The sequence below is a fragment of the Ursus arctos genome, unplaced genomic scaffold (genome assembly GCF_023065955.2).
Source record: "Ursus arctos isolate Adak ecotype North America unplaced genomic scaffold, UrsArc2.0 scaffold_5, whole genome shotgun sequence".
NCBI lineage: Eukaryota > Metazoa > Chordata > Mammalia > Carnivora > Ursidae > Ursus > Ursus arctos.
The window spans coordinates 36104819-36122668 of record NW_026623067.1 but is presented as its reverse complement, the minus strand read 5'-3'; the positions used below and the strand labels follow the sequence as shown (position 1 = coordinate 36122668).

General features: G+C 49.8%; 2 protein-coding genes across 6 annotated transcripts in view; both read right to left on the bottom strand.

The window, feature by feature from the left end:
• Window positions 1–1372: 1372 nt before the first annotated feature.
• REEP2 (receptor accessory protein 2) lies at window positions 1373–7591 on the bottom strand. Of its 2 annotated transcripts, none has more exons than XM_026508080.4 (8): window positions 7410–7591; window positions 5495–5567; window positions 5116–5192; window positions 3791–3911; window positions 3442–3555; window positions 2940–3087; window positions 2702–2832; window positions 1373–2616 (listed from the first exon to the last, which is right to left on the bottom strand). In XM_026508080.4, exons 1-8 carry the CDS (start codon window positions 7439–7441, stop codon window positions 2548–2550), a joined length of 765 nt encoding a protein of 254 aa, XP_026363865.1. In that variant the 5' UTR covers window positions 7442–7591; the 3' UTR covers window positions 1373–2547. The 2 variants fall into 2 exon arrangements, with proteins under 2 accessions (XP_026363865.1, XP_026363866.1); XM_026508081.4 differs by having other exon boundaries at window positions 2940–3081; window positions 7410–7564.
• Window positions 7592–9406: 1815 nt separating this feature from the next.
• The window catches only part of KDM3B (lysine demethylase 3B), a 63124-nt gene continuing 54680 nt past the window's right edge, over window positions 9407–17850 (bottom strand). For 2 of the 4 annotated variants that reach the window (XM_026508078.4, XM_026508079.4), the window contains 7 exons: window positions 17725–17815; window positions 17456–17586; window positions 15482–15601; window positions 14312–14451; window positions 13860–14036; window positions 12698–12832; window positions 9407–10834 (listed from right to left, as the gene is read on the bottom strand). In XM_026508078.4, coding sequence (XP_026363863.1) covers window positions 10754–10834; window positions 12698–12832; window positions 13860–14036; window positions 14312–14451; window positions 15482–15601; window positions 17456–17586; window positions 17725–17815 — 875 coding nt within the window. In that variant the 3' untranslated portion in view covers window positions 9407–10753. Of the gene's footprint in view, window positions 10835–10897; window positions 12833–13859; window positions 14037–14311; window positions 14452–15481; window positions 15602–17455; window positions 17587–17724; window positions 17816–17850 lie in introns of those variants that run through there. The other 2 variants (XM_057307157.1, XM_057307158.1) reach the window with 1 other exon arrangement.

The following is a 17850-nucleotide window of genomic DNA, read 5'->3' as shown; positions in this document are numbered from 1 at the left end:
GTTTCCTCAGAGGCCAGTAGTGAAAGGAACGACCTTCTGAGGTCTGTTGACTGGAGGATTCCAGGGAAGATGAAAAGGACGTTTCTCGCCTCACCTTCACTGCAACCTCAGTTCAAGGGTTCTTGGCCAGTTCGGTGCAAGTGTGGCAGGAGGACATACCTCTGTGATGCCAGGGAAGGGGCAGGAAAGTCTCCAGACCTGGGCCCAGGTCCCCACACACCCTGTGCCCCACCCCATGCTCTGCCTCCTCCATTTTCCTTCCACAAGGCTGAGCTGCTATTTCCCCGCTCCCTTCTCCCTTCCTCCTCCTTGCCTTGCTCTCTCTATCCCCCCTCCCTCTCCACTCTTTTCCTTTGTTTTTCTCTTCCCATGCTGCCTCTGCTCCTCTGCCATCCTTTCCCTTCCCCTGGGCACTGCCTTGCAGGTCTCATTCCCAGCTAGTTGTGCCCCTTGGCCCTCCGATGGCCTTGGTTCTACCTCCCAAGGACTCGGACCCCATATGCTGCAACCTCCCTCCTTCTCTCCTCCAACCCAGCCCAGCAGCCCAGGGCTCAAGCCTTCCCTCCTGGCACCACAGGGACTGCCTCTCTGGCCCCAGCCTTTGGTCCCCTGTCCTCCTTCTGTCCCCAGGGTCAGACATACACCATGAGGCTGGCTCCCCATCACCACCTCTTCTCTCAGCCTACCTGTTTCCTCCTTTCAGAGTCTCTGGCTCACCGCTCCCCTCCAACATTCTTTAGCCTTTTTGGGCACTGTGGCCATCCAATCCCCCCGCCCTGCCCAACAGCCCCCAAATCCTATCCCTTCTTTCCCGGGAGCCTCATAGGTGTCTTTGTCCTTAGAGCTTTCACTGGCACTTTCTATCAGGTACCAGAAGGTCCACTGGGGGAGGAGGTCTCTGGGCAGGATTCTGAGGGACAAGACAACCTTGAGGATTGGGGCCCCTAGCCCTTAAGTCCTGGTCCCTCCTATTCCTCTCCTGGCTGTCTCTCTCTCTTTTTTTTTGAAGATTTATTTATTTGAGAGAGTGCTTGAGTGCAAGCAGGGGTGGGGGGGAGAGAATCCTGAAGCCGACTCCCCGCTGAGCACAGCTTGATCCCAGGATCCTGAGATTAGGGCCTGGGCCAAAATCAAGAGTTGGCTGCTTAACTGAGTCATCCAGGCACCCCTGCCCTGGCTGTATCTTGACCGTCCAAACCATTTTCCCTGACGGAACCAGCCGAAGCCCAGCTTGTATCTGGGAGAGCAGAACTCCTGGGGCTCACAGTCTCCTCCCCACTCCCTCCTGCAGCTGGCCCTGCTTTTCACTTGAAGTCCTTCTCACCTGTGGACCGGAGGGGCAAGAACAAAGCAGAGGCTGGAACACATGAGGTGCCAGAAATCGGTTTATTGGCTCATCCAGTGCCAAAGGTCCAACGGGCACCCTCTTTCCACAGAATTGGAAGCCCTTTGGCTCCTAAATTTATTTTCTTCTTCACACACTCCTCCCGGCCCTGACTGAAGCCAACGCAGAAGCTGGGGTAGTGTGTGGGGCAAAGGCTGGGCTCATGAGAGTCTGCTCACATGGGGCCCAGTTTGCTTGGCATGGGAAGAGGGCTCTGGGGGAAAGGAAGATGAGCCCCCAGGTGAGGAGGAAAGGAGCTGGCTCAGCAGGGGCCTCTACAGTGGGCCTGAGGGGCGGAGGAGCCCAGCACAGGGGCAGGGCAGGAATGGGGGGCGGTGAAAGGGGAGGAGGTAAGAGGCCCTCAGAATCCCATCCTGTCAGGATGGGCTGGGGTCCTCTGAGCATCCGAGAGTAGGAAGGAGGGCTGAAAGCAGGGAAGGGCCAGCTGGGGCTTATGGTGGGGGGTGGTCACTGCTGGCAGGAAAGTCCTTTACCCCGAACTCCCCCTGCCCTAGACCCAGAAATACACACACCCACACACATACACGCACACACACACACACACTCTCACACGCATACCCCTAGAACCCCACTTATTTTTAGTGGGGACATGTAGCACACAGCCCTACCCGATCCCCCAACTGCAGCTCCAGCCTGGCCATCCTGGTCCTTTAAACACGCATTAAGGCCCTGTCCTCCATTCACAGGTATGGTCTGGAGCCCTTGGCCAGGTTCTCTGAAGCTTTCCCCATTCCCTCCTGGTCTCCCAGGTGCCTTCGGGCCCATCTCTGGTTATTCTGGGCTGTGACTCCCCCCCCACCCCCCACCCTAGAGAGAGAAGTGAGGGCATGTTAGGACCTCAGAAAAGGGGATGGCCATGGTCTTCAGCAAGGCACTGCATGGGTGGGGGCAGGACTGGAGCAGGGGGAATAGCAATTTGGGCTCTAAGGAGCCCCCACCTCCTTGGGTGGCTCAGTCCTCAGCAACTCCTCCAGCCTCTACCCCCCCCACCCCCACAGCAGGGCCTCCCTCCTCTTTTCCAAGCCCTTCCAGAGGAGTGGTCACTGGGCAGGCAGCCATCTGAGGGGCCCTAGGGCCTGAGACACGTGGGCTACTGGCACAGTGTGGAGCAGGGGCTCTGCAGCCTGTGGGGGGTCAGGACCTCAAGCCAAGTCACCCCCACCAGAGGTCTTCTTCTTGGGCCGGGTCTTCAGTGTCTTGGAAGCCAGTGGCTGTAGGAAGGAGGGAGGAAGTCAGAGGGCTCAGCGAGGCTCACATCCCCTCCCCATGTCCCCAGGCTCTGGCCTGGGCTCTCACCTCAGCTTTGGGCACTTTTTTGACAGGTTTGACCCGCTTAGGGGCCTTGTCTCCCATATCATCTTCAGAGGTCTCTGTCCGGGGATCTGCCTGGTTTGTGCTAGACCTTAAACTCAGGGCAGGGTCATCTCCTGGTTTGGGGGAGCAAAGGAGAACATAGGTCTGGTGGCTTTCCTGCCTGGCCACCATGCCCTCGTGGTACCCCCTCCCTCTGCCCAGCCCGGGGCCCTGCCTATACCTAAGTCCTCAATGGTGTCCAGGAGGCTGCCGGGGCTGGGTCGGAGTCGGCCGTCAGGCCCCTGCAGGGGCAGCGCATCCTCGTCCCGGATCAGGGTCAGGTCCTGCATGCTGAAGCTTCGGAGCTTCTCTGATAGCACCCCCTGGCCCTAGGGTCACCACCACGCACCGGGAGAACCGGAGGAAGGGGCGGGGTGGAGATAGAGGTCACCATGGAGCACGGGCAGCCCCTGAGCTCAGCGCTTTCCCCACACTGTCCTCACCCCCACCTACAGCAGCGCTGACAGCCTGGGGCCACACCTTCCCTTTGGACAGAGGAGGAGACTGGCCCGGGGAGTGGAAATCACATAGCTGGAGGCTAGTAGAGCCAGGCCTGGAAGCCTGAGTTGCAAAAGCCCCAGACCATCACGGCACCGAGGACACAATAGCTGCAAAGGGGCTTGGCCAGGGGCATGACATGAGCGAGGTGGGGTCCTGGGAGCCTGGGTCTGCCCCCATCTCACCTTGGCAGCGGCTGTGACCGCGGCATTGGCAGCCAGGTTCAGGCCCCTCTTGCCCACCCTCATCATGGTCTCATAGCTCTTGTCTCGGGCCTGTGTGATGTACTCGTCGATCTCCTGAAGGGTTGGAGGGGAAGGAGCAGGAGGTGAGGGGTGGGCCCCACTGGCCAGGCCCTGCCTGCCCTTGTTCCCCCCTGGACAAAGGCATGGCCTGCTCCCAGAGGCCAGGGCACTGCCAGATCGCTTCGGGTTCTGGGCACCCACAGGGAGAGCCAGGAATGTACACGGCTGCAGGCACTGGGCTGCCCCGGCCTGGGGCAGGTGAGGAAGTCAGCGGAGAGTGGGGGCAAACCTTCTCCTTGTTGGACAGTGTCGGGTGCACGAACTTGCGGTAGAGCACGCTGGAGCCCTTGGTGTAAGGGGACAGCAGCCATATCACAAAGGCGATCTTGAGCTCAAAGTAGAAGGGGAACCTGTTGGTGGGACAGAGGCAAGTGGCAGAGCCTGGGATAGGGAGTGCAGGGTGAACTGATCCCCTGCAAGATCTTGGCTGGCCCCCCACCCTTAGTGCCCTGGGGGCCCCACGTAGCTCAGGTGACTGGGCATTTCTCATCTCCAGGAGAATGGGAGGCTCAGTTGAGACTCCAAGTGGGACAGTGAGAAGTGCCCCAAGCAGGAATCCCCCTCGGCAGTGGCTCTCTGCACGTTTTATTCCTAGAGTTCCAGGCCTCTCACTCTGACAGACGACTCCTACTCTTCTGTCCTAGGGTCAACACCAAGGTGAGCTCCCTAAGCTTCCAGGTCCACTCCTGGGTACGCACCCCCTTCTCTTCCTGCCTTCTGCCCATGAGGAAGACTGAAGCTTCTCCAGCTGTGCTCTGGATCCCATCCCTTGCTGTCATGACATGACTCTTGCTTTTAAGGATTGCTGTCCATTCCCTGGCTCCTTCTCCTCAGGCCACAGACCCCTTCACACCTCCTACATCCTCACAAAACTTTTTCCTTTGTTTGTGTCGAGAAGCATCTATGCTCCCTGTCCTCATTTCTAACCCATTATTCTTTCCTAATCTGACCCCACTCAACTTCGGCTAACACTGTTTTCCTCAAATGCCACTGGCCTTTACAATCTACAAATGCAATCATCTTTTGTCCTCTACCTCTTCGTGAAACTTTCTCCTCCTTGTCTTACATTGTTCTGTGCTGTTAGTCCTCTCTTCCAAGAGGCATGTGCTCACCCGATAAACATTTTTTGGGCTCCTGCTGTGACTGTACATATAGGTGATTAAGACATTCTCTGTCCTCCAAGAGCTCGTAACATAGTCTAGTCTAGTAGTGCTTTGAAATGGCAGCATTGAATGTTTGTAAGACTGAATCCTATTTTACAAACAAGGAAACCGAGACTGACAAAGCTGCAATGTGCCCAAGGTCATACAGCAAGTCTGGCAGAAGCAGGTTGCCTGAATTCTATGCTGGTGCTTTGGCTGCCACCGGAAAGAAAGGTGGGGGCTATGTCTCTCATTCTACTGATCAAGCCAGGCCTGTGTGGGGGAGGGTGGACATTCAGGACCCCACGGAACCGTCGGGGGACTCCACCCCAGCTCTCAATCTTTGGTTTGGCTGGTGGGGTAGAGTCTAAACCCTGGACCCTGGGGTGCAGGGCAGGATGCTGGACCTCACCAGGAAAGCACGATATCCGTGAGGGTCTCAGCCGTGGTGAAGAAGGCGAAGACGATCCAGTACATCATCCATTTCACCTGAAGGCACCGAGGGCAGTGTTAGCTGGGCCTCAGGGGGACACCCAGGACCCCGTGTCTGCTTGCCGACTATGCTGGAGGTGTGGTGGGGAAGGGACCCTCAGGGTGGGAAGGGACATCTCAACTTTGCCTGTGGATCTCACCAGGGCTGGGGGAAAGGAACACAAAGGAACCTTCGGGAAGCAGGGTCTCATTAGTGCTGAGGCATTGGTACAAAGTCACTCCTGTCTGGAATGTGACCCATGGTCCTCCCCCATCTCTGCCCTGTGGGTTGGGTGGGAGATGAAGTGTCACAAACTCACATATTCCTTCACGTTTTTTGTCTTCACGGCCTTGTAGGAAGAATAGGCTGGGTACAAGGTGCCAAAGATGAGCCTAGGGAGGCAGGCAGGGTTACTGGTCCCCTCGGCCAAGAGCAGTGGCCTCTCCCTCCCAGCTCTGCATCAGTCAGTCCCTGGGTAGGTAAGGGGAGAAGGACAGAACTCCAGAGTGCCACATCAGCTGGACTGATGAACTCAGATCAGTGCTTATAGTCAAAGTAGTTCAGCCTCTGGTGATACACAAGCATGGAGGCCCCCAGACGGTTAGGGTGATAAAGGTTCCCCTTTATCATTCAGGTTTTCTCCAGCCCCTTAGGTGGGGAAAGACCTAGAGGCCAGAGGGTCCAATGTGGTCTCTTTAGCCATGAACACTGGTTATGCATAAACATATCATGGGGAGTAGGGGGGGGGTCTGATCACCACCACAGGTGTCTTCCTTCTACAGATATGGTGCTCATTCGTACCCATCTACCCTTAACCTTTACTTTCCTGTCTCAGAACCAGGCTGGGTAGGGCCAGGTCTGTAAGGGAATGTGACACCGCCTAACAGGGCACTCTATGTGGCAGTCAGAGGCACCGCTGTGGCGCTGGGGAGCAGAGGGCACAGGGGCAGGAAGCCCTAGAGGGGCAAAAAGTTTTATTACCTCATGTAAGCAGACTTGGGACCAAGTTCAACTTGGCGGGGGGCGGGGGGGGGGGGACTGGGCTTGAGGCCCTGGCTGTAGTACAACCTGGTAGTGACCCCATTAGAGACCACATACAGGACACATGTGAGGGAATAAGAGGAATGATGCTCCGAGGGAGCTCATCCAGGTAAGAGAGAAGCAGCCACTCCGAAGGCCACAGGGAGGTACGAGGCCCCAGGATTCCCTCTGGGGTGGGATGGGATGGGGGAGGAAGAAGGGAGACCCTGGTGGGTCTAGAAGGTGCCAGAACACAAGCACGTAACAGCACCGAATGGGAGGGAATCCTGGGCTGTCAGTCCCCCACAGTGGAGGCTGAGGGGCAGTGTCCTGAACCAGGGCAGGGCTTGGCTGAGGCCCATGCGGTGCCCCTGCCAGGCCCAGCTCCTTGACAATGTGTGGGTATTGCCCGTTCTCACAGGAACCTGCCTCATAGAACTGACCTGTGGAGTTGGGGTGGGGGGTGGAATCCTCAAGGACAAAATGTGGGGTGTGGGAGCAGGCTTCCCTCCTGGGGCCCAGGGGAGGCGGCAGGGACACAGCTCCACAATGTGGCTAGCAGCCTGGAATGAAGGCCACCTAACGCCGTCCCCTCTGTGGCTTTCACAAATCCAGACTGAAAACACACATCCTCTCCCGGTTACCTCCCACACTTTGTCCTCCAAGCATCTCTGCTTCCCAATACCCAGATGTCCTCCCTGGGGGGCCTCCAGAGCCTGAACCCTCATCTCCAGTGTCCTGATAGTCAGTGGAAGAGGGAGGGGGCCAAGGACCTAAGCTATGGAATGATGAGGCCCTGCCTTGCTCTCCACTCTTCCATTAGCCCTCTCCCTGCAGGAAGATGAGGGCCCAGGTCTGAGTTGCCCCTTCAGCAGAAATCTGCTAGGTGGGGGAGGGGACATGCCACCTCCCCTCATAAATCAGGCCACGATGCCCGGGCCTAGGATGAAGGAAGGTGAAGGAACAGGAAAATTAAAAATAAAAAGGGTGAGAAGCCGGGCGTACTATGGCTCCTCTAATATTCCCCCCTCCGGTCCTGGGTCCTACACCCCATGTCTTGTCTCCGAGGACCCCAAATAGGGACGATGTGCCTTTAGGTGACTCTGTTGTATGAAGCCACGGAGCGGTCCATCCAGGGCTTCAACACCCCTCTCCCCCATCCCTATTCCCCATCCCCCTCCCAGCCGGCCGCGCCCCGCCATCGCCGCACTCACACCACCAGGCGAGAGATGATCCAGGACACCATGGCGGGGTCGGGCGGGGCGCGGGGCAGGGGGACCCGGCCCGGGCCGAGGATGCAGGTGCCGGAGGTCGAGCGGCGGCGGCAGCAGCAGGAGCCGCAGTAGCAGCAGCAGCAGCCGCAGCAGCAGCCGCCGCGGGGGCCGCGGAGCGCCGAGCAGCCGCGGTTAAAGGGGAGGTCCCTGCCGCAGCGGCGGGCCGTGGGCGGTGGCGGCTCTTAAAGGGGAGGCCCCGGCGGCAGCGGCGGCGGCGGCGGCGCGCCCCCTGCACCTGCCATCACCAGGCATGCGCCTTTGACCCTCAGCGCCCTGCCTTCTTCTAATCACTCGTTCCTCCTTCTTGGATTCCGAGCCCTGGTTTGAGGTCCTCACAGGCCTTCAGGTTCCATCCTGAAATCCTAGTCCCCAGATCCTACCCTCCTCCTGCCTTGTCCACACCAGGCTGAAAAGCTTGAACATTCCTCGAGGAATACTAGCTAGGACTTATTGAGTGCTTACTAACTGCCAGGCCCTGAGGTAAGAGCTTAACCCGCATTATTTCACTGAATCCTCACTACCATTCAGTCAGGCAGAGGTTATAATTATCCTCATTTTGAAGATAAGGAAACGGGACGCTTAGGGAAGTTCAATAATTTGCCAAGGTCACAAAATCACTAAGTCATGCAGCTAAGATGTAACCCATAAAGTCTACTTTAATCAGGCCATTTCTCCCAACTGCTGACCCGCAAACTGTCCTCCCCCACTACAGGCCCTGTAAAGACACCCACCCAATAACTCCTGAAGTATAGCTGCACCTGTCCACCTTACCCCTTCTTGGCCATCACCAATCACCCCAGTTGGAGGAGGACCAATCCCCCCTGCTCTGATCTGCTTTTTTTAGGTAGTCATTTGCTCAGCTTTGCAAGGGAATGAGCCCAAGCTCTCAGGGGAAATACCCCGGGGCAGAATGTGTTTAAACAGAAGGGTTGGAGGCCCTACGTCTAGGTTGGAGATGGATCCAGGGGCTCCAGTTCCACCCCCACCAGCAAAGGCTGGCAGCAGTGTATGCCCTAATTCTGAAGACATTTATATCCAGAATGTAGGCTAGCCCGCCTCCTGATTTTCACCAAAGCAACAAAGCTCCAACCTCTGCAACCCCCTTTTCTCCCCATTGCTTTCCTTTCCTGTTCCATTTCAAAGCTTCTGCATTCTTTAAGTGGAGGTGTAAGTCTTCTGGTGATCACAGCCTCGACCCGTGCCCACCCAGGCTGAAAGGACAAGCTCAGAGCTCTGTATTTCAGTTATGGTCCTATTCAAACTCGGTATCCTTGAACCACACAATGGTCTATTTCCACCCTAATTGTATTTCCAGGCTCAAACACTTTGGAAGATGTTTTCCAACAGGGTCTGGAGAAGCAGCCTCTGATGACCCCTTTTGCTATTCTTTACAACTTCCGCTTCAAAAGGCCTTTTCTAATGGGAACGTAGTCTGTCCTCACTCTTCAAGCCACTTTAATTACTGTTGGATTAAAAAAAAAAAATCCTATTTGGGTCTTTTCCCACCAACTCCAAGGTGGATCCAGGGCCACGTGTTTCCTATGTGGGCAAGCCAGGCCTCCTGCTTTGCAGAACCCCGCCACTGATTGCCCAAAACCTTGCTCATGCCATCCCCCATCCCTTACTCCTGACTGCCCCAGGAAGGTCAGGACCTCACCTTTCCCATTCCATTCACACAGCATAAAATGTGGAAAACCCGTCTTTTCTCCCACCTTCTAACTCAAGTGACCTTTTCCCTTCACCCCCCAAGCCCACAAACCACAATTACTTGGCACTTTCATCTCTCAAAAAGGCACAAATTCAGGAAGCAAAGGGTAATCGGAAGCAGCCACGGAATGAACATCTGAAAATGAACTATCCTCCACCTTCAACCCGACTCAACCTGCCTTCGCTTTGTAGAATGGCTGGCACAGGAAGAATTTAGTCCACTCCAAACAGATTTGTTAGATTTTTAATAAGAACGTGGAAATCCCAATCAGCCCTTCAACAAAATTAAAATACAGAAAGTGAAATTAAAAGTATTCTACAGTAAATGACTTTTATTTAAAAAAAAAAAAGTAACTGTGAACATATAAACAAGCCTGCAGGGCACTACAGTACAGCTGGAAAGTAGATACATTTTCCAACGTATCTATGGGCCAATGAATTCCATCATTTTCAAATAAATTCTTAATAAAACTCCACAGAGTTGGAAAGTTTTGTTGAAAATATTTCTGGACAAAAAACCCAAAAAACCAAAAAAGCCTCATGTAGGAAATCAAACTTTCCTTCGCATTCGGAAGTGTAAGAGGAGTCCCAAGGGAACGCTGGTAATAGGTGAAAATGTTTCCTGTGTCACCAGTGTGTGTATTCGTAAAACACACCACAGCTCAGACGTGACAAAATTCTTTCTCAGTTGGCTGTTCCCTCAAGAAAGGACTGAGATGGGAGGGGAAGAAAACTAAAAGAATCCTAAAAAGCCAATTCTTTTAAATTCTGCTTTGGCTGATTTTGTGCTATAATGGGCAGTTGATTTCTAAAAATCATATTTCTTCAAAGATTTTTATCGAAAGGAAGACTAAATGTAATGTGCCTTTCCTCATAATCCAGGAAAACAACTGTGGTATTTCAAAAATTCTAAAAATATCTACTTTCATGAAATAGTAACTATTTCACTACAAACCTATTTTTCACTAAATACACACATTTCCTAATCCTGGAGCCTCCTGGGAAAAGCAGTGGGTTCTCCCTGGGTCCTGCAAGACTCCAGTGTTCACGGGAGAGATTGTGGGGAATGGCTTCACCCCGTCTCCTGGGATGGGCTGTGTCAGAGGTCACGTGCAGAGACACTGTCAGGCTTCCACCAGGCATGTTTAAGCAATTAGCCCCTACTTGTACCAGTAATGGGATTCCCCCTACCTCCAAACACATTCCCACTTCACTAGGCACGAGAGAAAAAAGAAAAGAAAGGTGTGCCCACATTCCCGGTTTCCATGGATCTCAAGTCACGAGAATGTGCAGGAAAGCCCAGCAATGTTCAGGCAATTCAGAGTCCCAAAAGACCACAGGATGGGGATGTGGCACCCTCGGCTTCGAGTCTGAAACTGTGTGTGTGAACAGTGCGACTTTCCTGTGTCAACCTTCAGTGTTGAGGCAGCGTAGAAAAGAGTGGCTGGAGAGTTTGTAATACTGACCACACTGGCTCCAAGTGAAGGGCCTCTGCTCCAGCAGAGAAGCCCGCCGTTCCCTGTATGTGTTGTGAGTGAAAGACCTGCTTCACAGGGGAGTTTGGAGTTTCTCCATGCCTAAGACCTTGCCAGTTTGGATTCATGAGCCTTGAGGGTGCCAACAGCATCTTTCACTGCATGATAAATGATGTTCTTCACCTGGAGAGAGCAATCAGCAGTCAGTTCATGGCAGCCCCACATTATATTCTCAAACAAAAAATGTATTTTTTTAAAAAGATTTTTATTTATTTATTTGACAGAGAAAGTGAGCGCACGCGCGAGCAAGCATAAGCGGGGGTGGGTGGGGGGGCGCAACAGGCAGAGGGAGAAGGAGAAGCAGAGTCCCCAGTGAGCAAGGAGCCCAATGTGGGGCTCGATCCCAGGTCCCTTGGATCATGACCTGAGCCAAAGGCAGACGCTTAACCGACTGAGGAGCCCCACAAACACGTATGTCTTACACGGCCTATAAAGCCTACTAGTTAATGAGGAAACCCCTCAGCCAGGACCGCACACTTCCCGAATCAATCCTGAAGATGATTTACAAATCACAGAGGATGTAAGGTCTATAATCAAAAAAGAATGAGGACTCCATTTGAAAGGCTATATAATCACTTTCACCTATGTGCTTAGTAAGTGCTGGGCACTACCACTAAGCTTTTCATGTGGACTTTCATTTCATCCTTTCCACACTATTATGAGGTTGATTCTATTATTATCCCCATTTTACACATGAGAAACTGAGGAAACCAAGGTCTTGTGGTTAAGAACCTTGCCTAAGGTCCCAGAGCTAACAGGAATGCACTAAAACAACAGTGGGCAGGTTGGATTACTGGAAAAGTTTTCCCTCTGTGCCTGTACGTATTTTCTAATTGTCTAAGAGGAACACATATTATACATCAAGCAGGAAGGAACAGTTAGAGTCACTAAAATAACAGGCTAAAAAGAGTTTTAAACCGAGATAGTGATAATTTCTGGGGAGGGAAAGTAAGGAGACAGAATGGGGAAGGGTACACGGAAGCTTCAATAATGTGGTTGTTCTGTGTGTTAGTGTTGTTTCTCTGTATGTACAGGATGCTTTAATTCTTAAGCTGAGTGATGGGCACACAAGCTTCCTTTTGCTATTCTTTATTAAATTTTTGTACTAATTCAACAAATACTTACTGAGTACCTACTATGTATCAGATATTGTGTTAGGGAAAAGCAGGGAATAAAAGAGTAAAATCCCTGTCTTCATGGAACTTAAATAGCTTACATTCTAGTAGGGATAGAAACAAACAGATAAAATACGTAATACGTTAGTGAAAAATATGACAGGAAAAAAAAAAAAAGCAGTGACAGAGGACTGGGAGTGTGGAGGTGACACGTCCCAAGTAGAGAGACCTAATGGCGGTGTGGTCAGAAATACGTATGCCTGCAGAGTTGCATTTTATCTGTCGTATCAATGTTACCTATTTATCCACGTTACTGGACTTTGTCTAAGAACTTTCATATGGTTGAAATGTTCTAAATTTTAAAAAAGGAAGAGCAAAAAAGATTGGATCAGGGTTGAAGGTGACTGAATCTACTGGCGGGAGGCAGAGAGACTGCGTATTCGGATTGCTGAAGTTCTGCCTGGGGAATCTCGCTTCCTGATTTTTTTTTCTTTCAATGCTACTGCAGCACCCAATAATTCTTAGGGACATGGACGGCAGTCCTAGCAGGGCTTGAAGGAATTGAATCTGCACAGATATGTATTGTGAGAAGCAGCCCTGGGGAAGTGCCCTTCTTAGAAACATGCTTGGAACACACTGCACAGTGCTTTCGCCACCTGCCTGGGAAAAGTCAGTCTCATCACTTATCAGCACTAAATACTCTATCTCCCAGGGACAGAGAAATAGAAGGTGATGGCAGAAATGATGACGCTGAAAGACGAGTATTCTCTAAAAGCGAATGTGACGAGGACTGATGCAGAATGTGCACTCTTTGTACGTAGCCAAGTAGGAGATGAGGAGACAGAGTGGGGGTGAAGGAGGAGTTATTTACCTGCAGTTTATCCTCATGGTTTGTATGAGTGTTAGAGAGATGCCTGAATTCCTGTGTCAGGCGGAAACAGTGCTTCACATGTTCTGGAGATACAAAGTCTTCCGCTACTTTTATGCAACTGTATAGATTGTGCACCTGGGAGGGGAAAAGTACAGAGGGAGAAGAGCCATTAGAGAGTCGGCAACACCTGGAAAATGTCTATGATATAGTTTAAAAAATAAACAAGCAAAAAAATCCCAAAACTTGAGCAATACTTCCAATATTCCATTTTCTTAAAACCAAATACAGAAAAATTGCAAGTACAAAGTTATACATGAAAATGTTAGTAACTGCACAGAAAAGGCTCTGGAGAAATACACACCGAACTGTTAACAGTACGCTACTTCTGGAGAAGGCAGGATGAGGGGACTGAATAGGAGTACAGCACAGGTAGGTGAGCTACAACTTTCACTTTTAAAAAAATGGTCTCCCTTATTGAAAAATTTTTAAATGTGCATTTAAAATTACACAGAGGGGCGCCTGGGTGGCACAGCAGTTGAGCGTCTGCCTTCGGCTCAGGGCGTGGTCCTGGCGTTATGGGATCGAGCCCCACATCAGGCTCCTCCGCTATGAGCCTGCTTCTTCCTCTCCCACTCCCCCTGCTTGTGTTCCCTCTCTCACTGGCTGTCTCTATCTCTGTCGAATAAATAAAATCTTTAAAAAAAAATAAATAAATAAAATTACACAGAAGAAAACTAAAAAGCAAAAAATAAGTTGCAGTTTAAGAACAGCCAGTCCTTCAGAGCAGAGGGGGTTGGGGGGATGGGGTAGCTGGGTGATGGGTACTAAGGAGGGCACGTGTTGTGATAAACACTGGGTGTTATATGCAACTAATGAATCGTTCAACACTACATCAAAAACTAATGATGTACTATATGGTGGCTAACTGAACATAACTGAAATCAAAAAGAAAAGAAAAGAAAAGAAAAGAAAAGAAAAGAAAAGAAAAGAAAAGAAAAGAAAAGCAAAGCAAAGCAAAGCAAAGCAAAGGAAAGGAAAGGAAAGGAAAGGAAAGGAAAGAAAGAAAAAGAGGACAGCCGGCCCAATCTGGCCACTTATATCTCTCGCCAGATCAGTAAGAAAATCAGAAATTGGGAAGCCCATGGAACCAAGTGGAACCCACCTGGTGTGGGGCTCCAGCAGGTATGAAAACAGCATCTCCCAGGAACTGAACGATGGCCCAGCCTTGCACACCATACTCCTCATAGAGTCGCTTACGGAGGGTCTGGTCCAGGTACCAACTTTGGTCATGAATTGGGTCATGATCAGGGGGATTCTCTTGGCCTTGCTCTTCTCCAACCTGAAGCCATAACCAAACCCAAAGATAGAAAAGTCAATACATAAATATTATTAACAGCATAAATCCAGCTTGCTGAAGCAATGTCCCTAAGTGGGCCAAATCGTCTGCTTTGTTCTATTCAACTTCCTCCAGGTGTGGATTCAGGCCTTCAGGGCATTTTGACAAAAAGTACAGGTCTTTAAAGCCAAGACACGCCACAGGAGAAACCCTAAGCGGGCTGTTTCAGCAACCCCAGACCCTTAATCTGGGAGCTGGGAGCCTACCCAGGGGCATACCTTTCGGAGCAATTCCCGGATCTTTTCTGCATCCTTGGCTGCGTAGATGTGCCACAAAGCACCGGGCTTCTCCTTTCCATCGTGAATCCTCTGCTTTGTCACCTCATCAGCATCCCCCTCATCAATTGTCTTGAGTACCTCTGAGAAGAGCAAAATTACTTTTCAATGTAACCAGCCATTTCAGGACCTCTGAGTAAAGCGAAATGTCCAATTCAAACAAATTTAGCCTCTACTATTCTCCATCTCTCTGGAATAATATAAAGTAGAATAAAAGAATCAAAACTCGTATTTGTCTAAGCTTCCTATACGTAGGAAGAACAACCCTAAATCTTCCTTAGAAACTCAGCATTTTTTGGAGGTTGAGTTTTCTTTTAAAACATAGTTCCTGCTCAAACTGCATAGCCACATCTTTTTTCAAATTACAGGTCATTTCCTGCTATAAGTAGACACACTCCATACACTTTCTCAAGACCTCTTCAAACTCTAGGGTTCTATGGATTTAAGGCCATGAAATGTAAAGCTTCTCTGGCAAGTTAAGAGGGTAGTCTTCTAATGCTTGTCTGTTATAATCCGTTAAAGGACAACATAATGGAAGGATCTGCAGGTGTGTAGTATTAAAAGCAAAACTGCAGCAGCAAATATACCACAATAATGACACCAATAATCCCTGAACTGTGATAATCCCTGAACTATGAGATTTTGACTTATTTTTTTTTCTTTAAAATTTACTATGTTTTCTAAAATGTCCATAATTAACACATATTAATTTTACACTGAGATGGCAGGGAGTGCAAATGCAGCAAAATATCACTTTGATGCTTCAATTCTGTGCCAGTGTGCTGGACTTATCATGTCACCTCACAGGTGATCTGGCTGATGGACCAAGTGAGCCAGTTGGCCCTTCCTTCTTCATTCCTCTTTCTGATGCTATACACTCAGTGGAAAAGGGAACATTCCCATAGAGAGAATGACTCTGGTCAAAGATACACAAGTACTACTCCTCTCTTCTAGAACTTCCTTTCATCTAGCAACATCCACTGGGTGCATAACTATGCATCAGGTCCGGGAGAGTTAAGAAAAAGCCACTGGCCCGAAGTGAGGAGGAAGACACTGATTTACTCCTGAGGCCAAGCCTCACCATCCTGAAGTAGTGGCTTCTAGAAATCATACCTTCATCATGGGCACCCTCCCCGATGGGGATCCCAACATACACCATCACATTAACTGCATCAGACACATCTAAATGGAGGTTTGTTGTGCCAACTCTTCTATCTTCCGCAGTTATCAAGCCTGAGAGAAAAGGAGGATATGCAGGGTGAAAGGGCAATATTGTGAAAAATTCACAAAGACCCTACAAGTACAAACATACTCAAAGATGTTCTTAGATGGTAAAAGTGCGAAAGTGAAGTCTATCTGTTTATTAAGAAGTCATTCTTCTCATTTCTTTTCTAGGTTTCTTTTTTTTTTTTTTTAAATTTTATTTATGTGTCAGAGAGAGAGAGAGAGAGAGAGAGAGAGCACGAGCAGAGGAGGGGCAGAGGGAGAAACAGAGTCCCCGCTGAGCAGGGAGCCTGATGTGGGACTCGATCCCAGGACCCTGGAATCACGATCTGAGCTGAAGGCAGACGCTTAACTGACTGAGCCACCCAGGTGTCCCTTTTCTAGTGTTTTAAGACTGATTTCTAGCTCGGCTGACACTATCATTCGATTTGGCCATTGAACCAATTCACTGCCCCCTGCCCCCAACAATCTCTCCTTTAAAAGCAAAACTGACATGGGCATTACTGACATTCAATGGAAGCTTGGATTTCACAGTGATTTATGGCCTTACTGTGACTCCACAGAGAGCCTGCTGGGTAGCATGGTACTCAGACTTCTTCACTGTTATTTCGTCAAGTCTTTTAAAAACTAAGAATCATGTCTTCTTGCACAGAATATTTGAGAGGAAACATTACAATTATTGGAGATATACAAGTTACAGATATGACGCAAATCAAAATGACAAAAGCAAACACATTCAAAACCATCCTGGGGTGCTTGGCTGGTTCAGGTGGTAGGGCACAAGACTCTTGATGTCAGGGTCTTAGGGTCAGCCCCATGTTGGGTGTAGAGATTACTTAAAAGTAAAAAAAAAAAAAAAAATCTTTAAAAAAACAAACAACAAATAAAATCTTTAAAAAAAAAAGGAAAAGGAAAGGAAAGAAAAGAAAAAAGAAAATAAAGAAAGAAAAGGAGAAAAGAAAAAAGAAAATAAAAAAAGAAAAGAAAGGAGAAGAAAAGAAAAGAAAAGAAAAGAAAAGAAAAGAAAAGAAAGGGAAGAAAAGAAAAAGCGGTGCCTAGGTGGCTCAGTCGGTTACGCGTCTGCCTTCGGCTCAGGTCATGATCTCAGGATCCTGGGATTGAGCCCTGCATCGGGCTCCCTGCTCATCGGGGAGTCCGCTTCTCCCTCTCCCTCCTCCCCCCAGTCATGCTCTGTCTCTGTATCTCTCAAATAAATAAATAAAATCTTAAAACAAACAAACAAATAGGGGTGCCTAGATGGCAAAGTCAGTTAAGTGTCCAACTCCTGGTTTTGGCTCAGGTCGTAATCGAAGGGTTGTGAGATCCAGCCCCAGTCGGGTTCCATGCTCAGGATGGAGTCTGCTTGAGATTTTTCCCCCTCCCTCTCCCTACCCTTCTGCACCTCCCCCTGCTCATGCTCTCTCTAAAATCAATCAATCAATCTTCTTAAAAATTAATTAACTAATTAAAAAAAAAAACCCACAAAAAACAAAGGGTTGCCTGGATGGCTCAGTCGGTTAAGCAACGGACTCTTGATTTCAGCTCAGGTCATGATCTCAGGGTCATGAAATCAAGCCCTGCGACACACTCCATGCTGGGCATGGAACCTGCTTAAGATTCTCTCTCCCTCTCCCTGTACCCCTCCCCCTCTAAAACAAAACAAAACAAAACAAAACAAAACAAAACAAAACAAAACAAAACAACACAAAACCCCAAACCATCCCAGACACTTTTAACTTCTCTAGCATCTGTCACTTTGCCCTCCATTATCTCTACAAATGACCCTGACTAAATATCTCCCTCTATAGGTGAAATGGGGAATGGCAGTATCCAAAAAGCACAATTATGGCTTCTCCCTCATACCGTAGGCATTATACATCTTGGGGCCCAGATCGGGCCTTACAAAGTAGCTGGGTAGCCTAGAAGCCAGATTGAGCCTGCCATCTCGTTTGGTATATTCTGGCAGGGGAAGGTTCTCCATCAGATCTTCAAACCTACAAAAGATCAGGAAAGATGACTTAGCTTGTTACAGGGGAAAAAAAGCAAAGGGGCGAAGTTCCTTTTCTATAATTACTCTGAGATGCTCCAGCAAGAGAGAAGTGTCTCAAGGTGACCCACTGTAGTTCACTAACCTTGTTGGCATCATGTCCCGAAAATCTTCTCCAGGAGGCCAGTCCTTGAGTTTAAGCACCATTGGCTGCCCATCTTCTGATCTTAATCGCTCTGGAAGATGAAAGCACTCCCATAATCTGCTAGTC

Coding starts and splice junctions, on each gene's coding strand:
- REEP2 (XM_026508080.4), bottom strand. CDS start 7,441: ATGGTGTCCTGGATCATCTCTCGCCTGGTGGT. Junction 5,193..5,494: donor CAAAAAACGTGAAGGAATAT/GTGAGTTTGTGA, acceptor CGGTGCCTTCAG/GTGAAATGGATGATGTACTG. Junction 2,617..2,701: donor AAAAAGTGCCCAAAGCTGAG/GTGAGAGCCCAG, acceptor TCCTTCCTACAG/CCACTGGCTTCCAAGACACT.